Source organism: Bubalus kerabau, chromosome 5 (genome assembly GCF_029407905.1).
Source record: "Bubalus kerabau isolate K-KA32 ecotype Philippines breed swamp buffalo chromosome 5, PCC_UOA_SB_1v2, whole genome shotgun sequence".
In the NCBI taxonomy this organism is placed as follows: domain Eukaryota; kingdom Metazoa; phylum Chordata; class Mammalia; order Artiodactyla; family Bovidae; genus Bubalus; species Bubalus kerabau.
Genome location: NC_073628.1, coordinates 43,231,013 through 43,244,990, shown reverse-complemented (window position 1 = coordinate 43,244,990; position 13,978 = coordinate 43,231,013). Strand labels below are relative to the sequence as shown.

Genomic DNA, 13,978 nt, shown 5'->3' with positions numbered 1-13,978 from the left:
GTAAGACAAAGCTCAATAATTTTAAGAAGGATATGATTAAATAGGCAATGCTAAGTAAGATTAAGATTGAAGTGTCCAAAGAGGCCAATAATGATTTTGTGGATTAGTTTGAGTGTGCAAACTGAAATCAGATTGCAATAGGTCGAGCCATTAGGAAAGCAAAGCGAGCAACTCCACTGAGAAATCTGTCTGTGAAAGAAGAGTGAAGCAAGAGAGGGAACAAATATGTCACAGAGGGCTTTTGGTTTGATAGAAGAGGCTTAAATCTGTTTAAATGTTCTTGGAAAGGAGCGAAGAGAGGGATAAGATATATGAGAGAAGGGGGATAGTGAAAGAGATCCCTGAGAAGTTAAATCGGGATGGCCTTTCAGACAGGAATGATCCTTGGGTATGTGGAAAGAATACCTCACCCATAGTGACAGAAGAATGGAGAAGAGGAAGGTACAGATGCTGGGCTGCAGGAAGTGGAAGCATTCCCATCTGATGATGTCTACTTTCTCAGAAAGTGACTAACTGCCCAATGGATGAGTGGGATGTAAGGGAAAGGAATTTTATAAAAGGAATTTTTTTTTTTTTTAATAAAGGAGGGCATTTAAAAACTGCTGTGGGAGATCTGATCTCCTTTTAGGGATGTAGAAAGCTGGATAAAAAGATGCTACCAAACTTACTATGAACAAACAGCAACTTCACAGCCTTCTTGAATCCATCCAAGTATTGATATTGTAGAGCAACTAACCAAAAACATAGATGTGGCTTACCACATCTTACCTATCAGATTCAAGAAGCTCAGAAACACAAGCAATCTTAAAAAACAAAACCACCTAGGCAAATCATTTGCAAACTGCTGAAAACAAAAAAAAAACCAAAGGGAAAATCTTAAAAGGCACTCCAAGCAGGAAAAAAACAGTGAGTGGCAAGTGAGATGGGAGAGTTTATCAAAAGACATAAGGTTGCTAAAAAGCACTACCAACCAAGGTGAAGTCAAAGATTGTGGTTACAATACTTTTTTAAAAAAGAAATCATCAGTGGCCTTCTCTAAAAAAAACAAAAACAAAAACAAAGTACAAGTGGTTGGACTTTAGAACTCAGGACAAGGAATGGGATAAGGGGACTGAGTACCAGTCCTGCTGCTGCTGCTGCTGCTGCTAAGTCACTTCAGTGGTGTCCGACTCTGTGTGACCCCAGAGACGGCAGCCCACCAGGCTCCCCTGTCCCTGGGATTCTCCAGGCAAGAACACTGGAGTGGGTTGCCATTTCCTTCTCCAATGCATGAAAGTGAAAAGTGAAAGGGAAGTCACTCAGTCGTGTCCGACTCTTAGCAACCCCATGGACTGCAGCCTACCAGGCTCCTCCATCCATGGGACTCTCCAGGCAAGAGTACTGGAGTGGGGTGCCATTGCCTTCTCCAATCAGTCCTGAATATATGCTAAATAATTAGTGGAAGTAAATAATTAGTGGAATAAATAATTAGTGGAAGTAAAAAATGCCTGCTGCTGCTGCTGCTACAACAGTGCAAAATGATATCACACTATACTTTCAAGAAATACCGTGTTTAATGCAATTTTTTTACACTGATTCCTTTTAATGCTGAGTGGAAAAGGATGCAATACACTGTACAATTGTGAAGGATCATTTTTGGTTTTCCCAAAAACTAATTAAAGAGATTAGGCTGGTTTCAACATGTAAGTATTTGAAGGGTCTTATAAATCAAACAGAAATTGGCAAGCAGCAGTCACTACAATTCTGCCAGCATACTTCTACAAGCCTATTTTAAACACAGCCACTGCTGAATAGTAGTCCTTCTCTCAATTTCCATGAATGTGGGCTAGAAAACAAGAAGATGAATAAAGTGCATAAGCCCTAAAAATTTCACATGCTCAATCTAGATTTAACACATGACCACTATCATAATGATCAAAGGAAAAACTCATCTTGAAATTGGTGTGAGCTAGCTTCAATAACAAAAACTTATTTAAGAAAAATAGAACCTGTTAAGGGAAAAGTGTACTTATTAAACCAAAAGAAACTCAATTAAAAAAAAAACAAACCCTTCTATCAGCTCTATGCAATCTCTAGTAAATCATACATGGCTTATGAAAACATTTTAATAAATAAAATAAAAGGAGATATCCTTAAATGTCATAAACTGCTCATAATTCCATGACCTGATGTACTATTAAGAGCTAACTAAAAAATTAAACTAATAGTCAACAAAAAAAGAAACCCAAAATATAGAAACTAAAGACTACCACTCTAACTTAGGCAATAAATGTAATAGTTTATAAAGATTTTCTTATTAAACTGTGGGTATTTTCTTAAAGTACTGAGAACTGAAACAGAAACTCCAACTTACCCGTGACTTGCAGACACAGACTTAACATACATTGAAACAACATACAAAACAAACCATCTTAAATTAATGCAGACCCTTTATACTCTAAGGGTCTGGTTAGACCAAACAAACTGGTCTAACATTAACCACACTCAGGTTTATGTGTTTTAAAGACCACTGACTTCCAACAGTGTATCCCTGCCTAGATGATCCAAGACGAGCTCTGGCTCCCAAAGCCTCTTCCATTAGAGAAGTCCCCTTGTTGCCTCAGTTTACATTCTCCTTTGCTGCAGCAGAACTTTGAATAAGGGTGTGAATTAGTGGTCTTTGTGTTGCAGAGCTTAACAAGTTTAGATCCCACTGGGATCCTTGCTACTCCATCCTAGACCCTCAACTGGATGGGAATGTGCACTTCTGAACCCCTTTCATTTCCCCCTAAGAGTCACCCTTGTGCTAAAACTGAATTCAACGGTTTCAACAAGTTTTCCAGTGATGGATTTTTGGGTTTGTCCTAGGAATAAACTCCCCTGAGACTCTTGGCCTATCCAACTAAATATATACTCTTTTTCCCTGGTGAAAAGTTAAAGTCGCTCAAGTTGTGTCTGACTCTTTGCAACCGTGTGGACTATGCAGTCTATGGAATTCTCCAGGCCAGAATACTGGAGTGGGTAACTGTTCCCTTCTCCAGGGGATCTTCCCAACCTAGGGATCAAACCCAGGTCTCTCATATCGCAGGCGGATTCTTTATCAGCTAAGCTACCAGGGAAGCCCAAGAATACTGGAATAGGTAGCCTATCCCTTCTCCAGGGGATCTTCATGACCCAGGAATCGAACCAGGATCACCTGCATTGCAGGCAGATTCTTTACCAGCTGAGATACCAGGGAAGCCCTGGTGAAGGTCTGCCAAATCTTTGATTTACTGTTAGCCGTCTTGCCTGTCTATTGTCTACAGTACGGCTACATGTCTAAAGAAGTTCACAGAACATAAGACAGCTACAGACCCATTAAACCTGTCCTCCAAGCTTCTTTCCAAGAACCGTTAAGTTCACAAGGTCTTGATAACTTGGCATTATTTGGGCAAACTTTTAAAACTTTGACCTTTTTAAGATCATAAATCAATACACTTCAGTCTTGTCTGTGTGTGAAAAACTGGCTCTGGGAAAGATATTCTCTTTATATTGTCCCTGTCGAGGGACTGGGAAACTGCTGAATAATGACTAGAGACTCACAAAAGCAGTACTTTCCCTTTTAACCTAAACAAACTGTTTGTCCTATGGTTCATTTCAAAAGAAACAGAACTGCTAACAGAACTCTTCCATTTTCTCAGTCTGCACATACCTTTCTCCGCGACAATTTCACCAAAGCCAATTTAGAATTACAAGTGGCCACTTCGGGAAACTTGCTCATTTAAGTACATTAAAAACCAAAAGAGGAATGAACCAGATGACAAGGACTCTTAAAATCTACAGGAGCTCCTGTTCTGATTGGTTTGTATGATATGTTCACATAAATCTCAAGAAATAATTCAAGAAACTCCAAAGGGAAGGGGAGAGCCTTCTAATCCTTTACATTTTTGGCTCTTCTAAGGAAAATATTTCTGCTTCAAACATAGCATGAAAACATTTTAACTGCTATTAGTTAAGCAAATAATTACAAGAATAAAATCAAGGCATTCAGAACTTTTAAATGTAATTTAAAGTCTTTTAAATTTGATTTATGTATGCAGGTTGATAAATTGTATTAAAGAAAAACTTCATTAAATACACCTGAACACAGATGATTTTACACAAATTAGAGTTAATTAATAATGTCACTTTTTCCCCTTATCACAATGTAAAAATATTCAAGTTTGTACAAGACTAGGGTGTTTTTTGTTTTTTGTTTTTTTTCCCCATGCCTTAAAGTTTCTAAATATCTTGTACAGGTTTTATGGGTTAACACTGTTTTCCACAAATTATTACTACAAAAACCTAAAATTGTGCTTAACAAAATGGAATGGTTATAGTAAGTATCTTTTGAGAGAGATTAAATTTGTGGAGTTCTTATGCTTCCATTAAGACTTCCTGCATCAGCCTAATTTTTAATTTCCAGAGCCTTAGTTATCTTTAAGAATATTAATAAGTATAGGGATTTCCTTGGTGGTCCAGGAGCTAAGACTCCTTGCCTCCAATACAGGGGGTCTGGGTTCGATCCCTGATTGGGAAACTAGATCCCACATACTGCAAGGAAGACCCAGTGCAGCCAAATAAAGGAATATAATTTTTTTAAAAGAGTATTAATTGATAATCCTGGATAAGTAGAAAATATAATTTTACTATACATGTGTTCTTATTTAATACCTGGAAATATTAGGTTATAAAGGAACTTCAGATGCCCTCAGATTACTGGTATGCATGTACATTTTTCAAAGAATATAAAAAAAAAATTGTGTAGGTAACAGGATGTCCATGCAGAGTAATAAACACTTTTTCTACATAGATAAAGAAAATTTTGTCTTAAAAAGTGTCTGATTAAGACTATAAAACAATACTTTTGGTAAAGACAAATTAAAGAGTATACAGGTAGAAGGTTTGAGGGGTAAACTTTGTCTGGGTTTATAACGATATTGGAACTGATTAATAAATGTCTTAAAACTATTGACAAAGTTGGTTTCATATGAGTGTATTCAGAAGGGTAGGCTCATGAAACCATTACTAGATGTTACATAGAAAATAGATAAAAGTGAAATTAGTTTTCTTATAAGACAGCACAGCTATCTGTGCTGAGAGAGTTTTCTTCTATCATGATTAAAGAATACCCCTCTAATATTTTGATATACTCACATCATTTTTGAAAAAAGTTCCCCACTTTTGAAAATATTGAAGTTCCTAATAATCTCAGTCACATATTCTTTGATCTTTTATGCTTGTGCACCAAAATTAACAAAAGTAGGCTATGTTTCAACGAATGGTATTGGGACAATTGGATGCTGCTGCTGCTGCTAAGTCACTTCAGTCGTGTCCGACTCTGTGCGACCCCACAGACGGCAGCCCAACAGGCTCCTCCGTCCCTGGGATTCTCCAGGCAAGAACACTGGAGTGGGTTGCCATTTCCTTCTCCAATGCATGAAAGTGAAAAGTGAAAGTGAAGTCACTAAGTCGTGTCCGACTCTGTGTGACCCCATGGACTGCAGCCTACCAGGCTCTTCTGTCCATGGGATTTTCCAGGCAAGAGTACTGGAGTGGGGTGCCATTGCCTTCGGACAATTGGATATCCACATGCAAAAGAATGAAGGTGGAGCCCAACTTCACACCATTCACAAAAATCAACTCAAAATAAATCAAAGACCTAAATGGAAGAGCAAAAACTACTCTTAAAAGAAAACACAGAAATAAATCTTTACAGATTGATAGAATGTCTTTTTTTGGCTATGACACCAAAAAAATAAAAAAAGTGGCAAAAGAACAAAGATAAATTAGACTACACCAAAATTAGAAACTTTTGTGCTAACTATTATTCTTATCAAGAAAATGAAGACAGTTCACTGAATGGGAAAAATACCTGCATAATCATGCATCTGATAAGGGATTTATATCCAGAATATATAATGAACTATTATAACTCAACAATAAAAATACAAATAACCAAACTAAACAAGGAGTAAAGGATCTGAATAGACATTTTTCCCAAGAACATAAAAATATGGCCAAAAAGCACACGAAAAGATACTATTCTTAGTCATTGCATGCACACCTGTGTGTGTGCTAGTTGCTTATGTCCGACTCTTTGCGACCCCATGGACTATAGCCTGCCAGGCTCCTCTGTCCATGGGATTCTCCAGGCAAGAATACTGGAGTGGGTTGCCATTTCCTTCTCCAGGGGATCTTCCCTACCCAGGGATCGAACCCTTGTCTTATGTCTCCTGCATTGGCAGGCAGGTTCTTTACCGCTAGCATCACATGAGAAGTGTGTATTAGTAATTAGAAAAGACATTCTTAGTCATTGCTGCTGCTGCTGCTAAGTCGCTTCAGTCGTGTCTGACTGTGCGACCCCATAGACAGCAGCCCACCAGGCTCCCCTGTCCCTGGGATTCTCCGGTGCAAGAACACTGGAGTGGGTTACCATTTCCTTCTCCAATGCATGAAAGTGAAAAGTGAAAGTGAAGTCGCTCAGTCGTGTCCAACTCTTCGTGACCCCATGGACTACAGCCTACCAGGCTCCTCCACCCATGGGATTTTCCAGGCAAGAGTACTTGGGTGGGTTAGAAAACTGCAAATCAAACAGGAGATATCACTTCACATCCATTAGAATGGTTACAATCAAAAGACACAATAGTTAGTGTTGTCAAGGACATGGAGATATTGAAATCTTCATATACTGCTCATGAGAAAGTATAATAAAAGCTTTGGGAAACAGTTTAGCAATTCTTTATAAAGTTAAACATAGTTACTGTGTAACTCAGTGGGGCTTCCCTGACAACTCAGCTGCCTGCAATGCAGGAGATCCCGGTTCAATTTCTGGGTTGGGAAGATCCCCTGGAGAAGGGAATGGCTACCCACTCCAGTATTCCTGCCTGAGAATCCCATGGACAGAGGAGCCTGATGGGCTACAGTCCATGGAGTTGCAAAGAGTCGGACATAACTGAGCGACTAAGCACACATACATATATACTGCTCATGGCAAAGTGTAATAAAAGCTTTGGAAAACACTTTAGCAATTCTTCAAAAAGTTAAACATAGTTACCATAGAACTCAGTAATTTCTCTTTTAGGTAACTGAAAGCAAATATCCACATAACAATTATACATGAATATTTACATGAACATTATTCATAATCACCAAAAACTGGGAATAACCCAAATGCCACCTGACATATGGACAAAATGTGGTATAATCATACAATGTAATATTATCAACAATAAGAAAGAATAAAGCTCTGAAACATGCTATAATATGGATGAATTCTGAAAAACTATGCTAGCTAGAGGAAATGAGTCACTAAAGACCACACACTACATGATTCCATTAATATAAAATATTCAGAAAAGGCAAATCCATGGTGAAAGAAAGTATATTCATAGTTGCTTACAGCACTGGGGATCCTGGAGGCTGGAGATTAACCACTAATGGTCATGGAGTTTCTTTTGGGGAGATGAATATGTCCTAAAATTAGATCATGATCATGGTTGCACAATACCATTAATATACTAAAAGAAACATTGAATTATATACTTTTGAGTGAATCTGATGTTATGAGAATTATATATTAATAAGGTTTTTAAGCAGGCAAATGTTGAAATCAAGTATACACACAAAGGTTATATAGAAAATGCAAAAATGAGCAATTATCATTTCAATAAATCCGTAAGTCTAAAAATGAAAATCTCTTTCAACTATGGAGCTACAAAGACAGCCATTCTCCAACAAAATTATTGCCAGTTTTCAATTAATACTTCATGTATTGCATTTTGATGATGCAAAACTGGATGGTAGTAAAGTAGAACCTATTAGATCTATACCTGAAATCTAGAATCTGCATTTACAAGATGGATATGCTCCAGGTTCATACATGACAACTCATGTACAGCTAGTTAAATTCAGAAGACAATGCCTTTATTGGGTACAGTTCAGTTCAGTTGCTCAGTCGTGTCCAACTCTTTGCAACCCCATGAACTGCAGCACGCCAGGCCTCCCTGTCCATCACCAACTCCCGGAGTTTACCCAAACCCATTCCATTGAGTCGGTGATGCCATCCAACCATCTCATCCTCTGTCGTCCCCTTCTCCTCCTGCCCTCAACCTTTCCCAGCATCAGGGTCTTTTCAAATGAGTCAGCTCTTCCCATCAGGTGGCAAAAGTACTGGAGTTTCAGTTTCAACATCACTCTTTCCAATGAACACCCAGGACTGATCTCCTTGCAGTCCAAGGGACTCTCAAAAGCCTTCTCCAACACCACAGTTCAAAAGCATCAATTCTTCAGTGCTCCGCTTTCTTCATAGTCCAACTCTCACATACATACATGCCTACTGGAAAAACCATAGCCTTAACTAGATGGACCTTTGTTAGCAAAGTAATGTCTCTGCTTTTTAATATGCTGTCTACGTTGGTCATAACCTTCCTTCCAAGGAGTGTCTTTTAATTTCATGGCTACAGTTACCATCTGCAGTGATTTTGGAGCCCAAAAAATAAAGTCAGCCACTGTTTCCCCATCTATTTCCCATGAAGTGATGGGACCAGATGCCATGATCTTTGTTTTCTGAATGTTGAGCTTTAAGCCAACTTCTTCACTTTCCTCTTTCACTTTCATCAAGAGGCTCTTTAGTTCTTCTTCATTTTCTGCCGTAAGGGTGGTGTCATCTGCATATCTGAGGTTATTGATATTTCTCCCGGCAATCTTGATTCCCGCTTGTGCTTCATCCAGCCCAGTGTTTCTCATGATGTACTCTGCATGTAAGCTAAATAAGTAGGGTGACAATATACAGCCTTGACATACTCCTTTTCCTATTTGGAACCAGTCTATCGTTCCATGTCCAGTTCTAACTGTTGCTTCCTGACCTGAATACAGATTTCTCAACAGGCAGGTCAGATGGTCTGGTATTCCCATCTCTTTCAGAATTTTCCATAGTCTATTGTGATCCACATAGTCAAAGGCTTTGGCAGTCAATACAGCAGAAATAGATGTTTTTCTGGAACTCTCTTACTTTTTCGATGATCCAGTGGATGTTGGCAATTTCATCTCTGGTTTCTCTGCCTTTTCTAAATCCAGCTTGAATATCTGGAAGTTCATGGTTCACGTATTGTTGAAGCCTGGCTTGGAGAATTTTGAGCTTTACTAATGTGTGAGAAGAGTGCAATTGTGTGGTAGGTTGAGCATTCCTTGGCATTGCCTTTCTTTGGGATTGGAATGAAAGCTGACCTTTTCCAGTCCTGTGGCCACTGCTGAGTTTTCCAATTTTGCTGACATACTGAGTGCAGCATTTTCACAGCATCATCTTTTAGAATTTGAAATAGCTGAACTGGAATTCCATCACCTCCACTAGCTTTGTTCGTAGTGATGCTTCCTAAGGCCCACTTGGCTTCACATTCCAGGATGTCTGGCTGTAGATGAGTGATCCCACCATTGTGATTATCTGGGTCATGAAGATCTTTTTTGTACAGTTCTTCTGTGTATTCTTGCCACCTCTTGTTAATATCTTGTTTCTGTCAGGTCCATATCATTTCTGTTCTTTATTGAGCCCATCTTTGCATGAAATTTTCCATTGGTATCTCTAATTTTCTTGATGAAATCTCCAGTCTTTCCCATTCTGTTTTCCTCTATTTCTTTGCATTGATTGCTGAGGAAGGCTTTCTTATCTCTCCTTGCTGTTCTTTGGAACTCTGCATTCAAAGGGGTTTATCTTTCCTTTTCTGCTTTGCTTTTCACTTCTCTTTACAGCTATTTGTAAGGCCTCCTCAGACAGCCATTTTCCTTTTTTGCATTTCTTTTTCTTGGAGATAGTCTTGATCCCTTGTCTCCTGTACAATGTCACGAACCTCCATCCATAGTTCATCAGGCACTGTTATCATCACAGCATGAAAATATGAAACACATATTTGAGTTTGCTATTTTCTAACTATTTAAAATTCTAATAAAGTCCCTTGCTATCTTTTAAAATTTTTTATTCAGTAAATTATTCAGTGACTTACAAGCATTTTAAAAAATGGATCCATTGGGCACAGATGGTAAATGATATTACTATTTTTCCCTGTAAACCGATATAGATATTGGCTTAGACTATTTCTTGCCTTTGGATATTTTTAACTCAAGTTTGTATCTTGTCTCCTCGGACAACTCTCTTATGATTTTCCCTTTCCCATATTGAAGCATAAAAATAATGTTGTTTTTCTTACCTAAACTCTGGTTGCTTTATGGAAAAAACAGTAATAGGCAAAATTAAGTTTGTGTGGCACTCTACAAATTTTCAATAACTATTCTAAAAGCTCTTTTTAAAAATCAAACTTAAAAAAATTGACAAATCAAGAGTTCAGCTTTCCTATATTAAACTGTAAGTAAAAATGAATAAAATGTTTCAATGTGTCTTTCTTCCTTCAAGCTGCTACAACAAAATAACCACAGACTCAACACCATGTAATCAACAGAAATTTGTTCTTTACTGTGCTGGAGGCTGGAAGACCATGATCATTATGCCAACATGGTCAGCTGAGGACCCTCTTCCAGGTCACAGACATTTCCATATATCCTCACATGGCAGAAGGGACTTTTCAGAGGAAACTGGTCTCCTTGGGAGTTTAAAGGAACAGTTATTAAATCTTTTACTTTGGAATTTGACGCTAAACCTGTCAAATTCCACTGTGAAAGATTTAATAGCTGTTCCTTTAAACTCTTGAGACCAATTTCCTCCCAAAGACTCCTTCTTAGAATTTGAACTTTCCTCATAGTATTAGCCCCAATTTTCATTATTGCAAAAACTGTACTCCAAGTCAACAAAGCACTTCTGCTGCAATCATTACAGTGCTGTCTGCTAAACCAAGTGCACCAGGAATAAATGCTGGACTTATTCTCAGCATACTGGTCATTTTCTCCAAGATTTTCCAGACTTCTGCGCAGGAACTAAGCTGCACTAAGAATATGTACACCTCAAGGAACAATTATTGGCTTACTCCTGTTATGATAATATATTTCTGATATTATCTGTAACTCACCCGGAATTGCAACATCAATATCAGGCTTTTGCCCACCTCTTACAGGTAAACAGTTTACCTGCCAATGCAGGAGAGACAAGAGACACAGGTTTAATCCCTTGGTTGGGAAGATCTCCTGGAAGAGGAAATGGCAACCCACCCCAGTATTCTTTTGGGGCTTCCCTGATAACTCAGATGGTGTAAGAATCTGCCTGCAATGTGGGAGATCTGGGTTTGATCCTTGGGTTGGGAAGATCCCATGGAGAAGGAAATGGCAACCCACTCCAGTATTCCTGCCTGGAGAATCCCATGAACAAAGGCTACCGTCCATGGGGTCACAAAGAGTTGGACACAACTGAGCAACTAACAACACTACACCCAAACTGGGTATGACTACCTACTCCAACAGCAAGAACAATACAATCAGAAAAGTAATCCAAGTTTTGCCTAATGCTGTGCTGTGAAAGCCCAACAAACCAGTTTAAATACACTACCCAGGGCTGTCATGGACAATCACATCTATGTCCTCTTGGCAAGCCAAGGAATAGTTTGTATTTAGTTAATACTTACTGTTATATCTCTAAAAAGATCACCAGACAGGTGAGATCCTGGTGGTATTTGGTCAATGGGAATCACCAGTATAAGTCAAAGGTCTGCCTCTGAATGAGACACAAAGGCTTTAACTTCATACATAAAAGCAATAAATCCTATATTCTATACAAAAGTGCCTAACAACATTATCAATACTAACCTGAACAACAATAATTATGGGAATTTTGTTTAAAATGTATGAATTTGCTGATATAAAAAGTGACAACCAATTTGTTAACTGAAAACTTTGTTTTTGGCTGCACCATGAGGCTTATAGGATCTTAGTTCCCAGACCAGGGATTGAACTCCAGGCCACAGAAGTGAAGGCTCCTAGTACTAACCACTGAACTGCCAGGGAATGCCCCTGAAAAAACTTTTGAGAAATACTAACTGAAAATAATTTCTCCATATGTAAAAATGTATAATGGATATGTTTTTCCAAAAATCTCCAAATTTTGATATGTTTGATTTTCATTATTCTAGCAAATTCCACTGTAAATATAAATGAAAGATTATAAATGCAATGCATTTGGTACGCTATTGTGAATATGCTTTATTTTTAAGTAAAACATGAATCATAGCCCAAACAAAATGTTTTACCTCTTGAATATTTTAAGCTTAAGGGAAAAGAGTCATTAATGATGAACATGTTTTCATTTTTTAATGTTTTTAATTTTTTATAAAGATCTTAATTAAACTTCATAGTCACTGAGCAGTTTTTAAACTTAGGCTTCATTGATCCTTTTGACTTCATGCTTTCAAATAGTCATTATCTTCAAAACATGACAAATTTTAGAATCCATTAAAAATTATTTTATTCAAATTATGTTTTCCAAAAGAGAGGGTTCTGTGCTAGTCGTCTTTGAAAGTTTTCATACCTACAAAAGAAAAAACATCTTTATAAGAAATTTAATTAGAATCTTTCATAACCTGACAAATAACTCATCAAAAAGCATATAACTTTACATGTCACTTCTAAAAAGCCAAGATTAAGAACCTAGAAAGTTAAAAAGTTAATTTGGGAGCTTAATTATTAATGTATAAGAAGACAGCAAGCATAGTGATTTACCTGGCTGTAATCACAAAGCACACATCATAATACGTTTTATTATCTTCAGCAAATCTGAGAGCTAGAAGTGACCTAAGAAAAAATGAAATCTAACTCCCCCACCCTCATTTCACAGATGAGAGTGATTTGCTCAAGGTCACACAGCTACATGATAAAAAAGCTCAAATCTAATATATTCCAGACCAGTCCATGCTACACCATGCTACCACTTTTCAACAGTCTCCTTATGTACCTCCCTAACACTGGGATATTCAAAGTGAAAAGAAACATCTATAGAAGAGAAACAGAGAAAAGCTGGAGAAACAGATTTATTAATCATTCATGTACAGGGTACAGACACTTACACAGACACTCATGTACAGGGTAAGACACTCTGATGTCTTATATATGTTTATTTTAGATCAAGACTTTCTAAATTTAGGAAAAAAAGTTTTCATTGATATTTCAAGCCTCATATATGGTACTTAAAATTCAAGCATATATATATATATAATATATATATAAAAGATACAGACCTTAATTGTGGTCCCTAAAACATAAGCAACTGTATTTCCTTGTCTATAAAAACCCAAGATGGCTACTATATAACAGAGTATTATTTGGGGCAGAAATTGTTCCTAATCTGAACTCTAAGTACATACTATTTAATGGCATGCAAATGTTAATGTAGGCTGATATCCACTATAAAAGAAAATGTTTAAACGTCAAAGAAGAAATACATTCACAAGCAAAATATATATATGGTTACTCAAAGCCTTAATATGAGAGCTACTTAATGCCCCATACCATTTCAGAACCACATTTGCTGGAATGAACATTTCAGATGGACTTGGTGTCATCTGGGCCTGAGAGACAGCAAATGATGAAGCAAAATTGTAGAAGTTGTCCAGCATCTTTTGTGTGAACTAAAAGTTAATAATAAATAGATTAATGGGTTGTATTAAATACCAAAATATTTTAAAATACTAAACTCTAATATTTTTAATTTGAAATGTTGTTGCAGTCACTTGGTTTAAGAACTAAGAGTTCTAAGTCTAATGCTGACCACTAAGGGAAGTCATAAAATGACATTAGGGCACAAAAGCGTAACCATCTGCCTTTAGTACTATCTTTATATCTCAAAGAATTTCTATGACTTTCAACCATTTTTAAGTTTCTAACAAATTCATTTTATTTAAAAAAAAAAAAAGATAAAATTTTTTTCCTTCAAAATATCTTCTTTTATCTCCACCTCTGGAGATTCCCTTCTCCTCAAATACCACCCTGGTCAAATCAACCCGTTTCCTCATCCAAAATAGTAACCATATTTAAAAAGTCTTTTTCTTCC

The 13,978-nt window shown here is 37.3% G+C and overlaps 1 protein-coding gene across 1 annotated transcript in view; it reads right to left on the bottom strand.

The window, feature by feature from the left end:
- Positions 1 to 12,380: 12,380 nt before the first annotated feature.
- HIKESHI (heat shock protein nuclear import factor hikeshi) overlaps positions 12,381 to 13,978 on the bottom strand; it is a 36,775-nt gene continuing 35,177 nt past the window's right edge. The window contains exons 4-5 of the mRNA XM_055581561.1: positions 13,438 to 13,556; positions 12,381 to 12,460 (exon numbers count right to left, since the gene is read on the bottom strand). Of these exons, the coding sequence (XP_055437536.1) occupies positions 12,406 to 12,460; positions 13,438 to 13,556 (174 nt within the window). The 3' untranslated portion in view covers positions 12,381 to 12,405. The remainder of the gene's footprint in view (positions 12,461 to 13,437; positions 13,557 to 13,978) is intronic.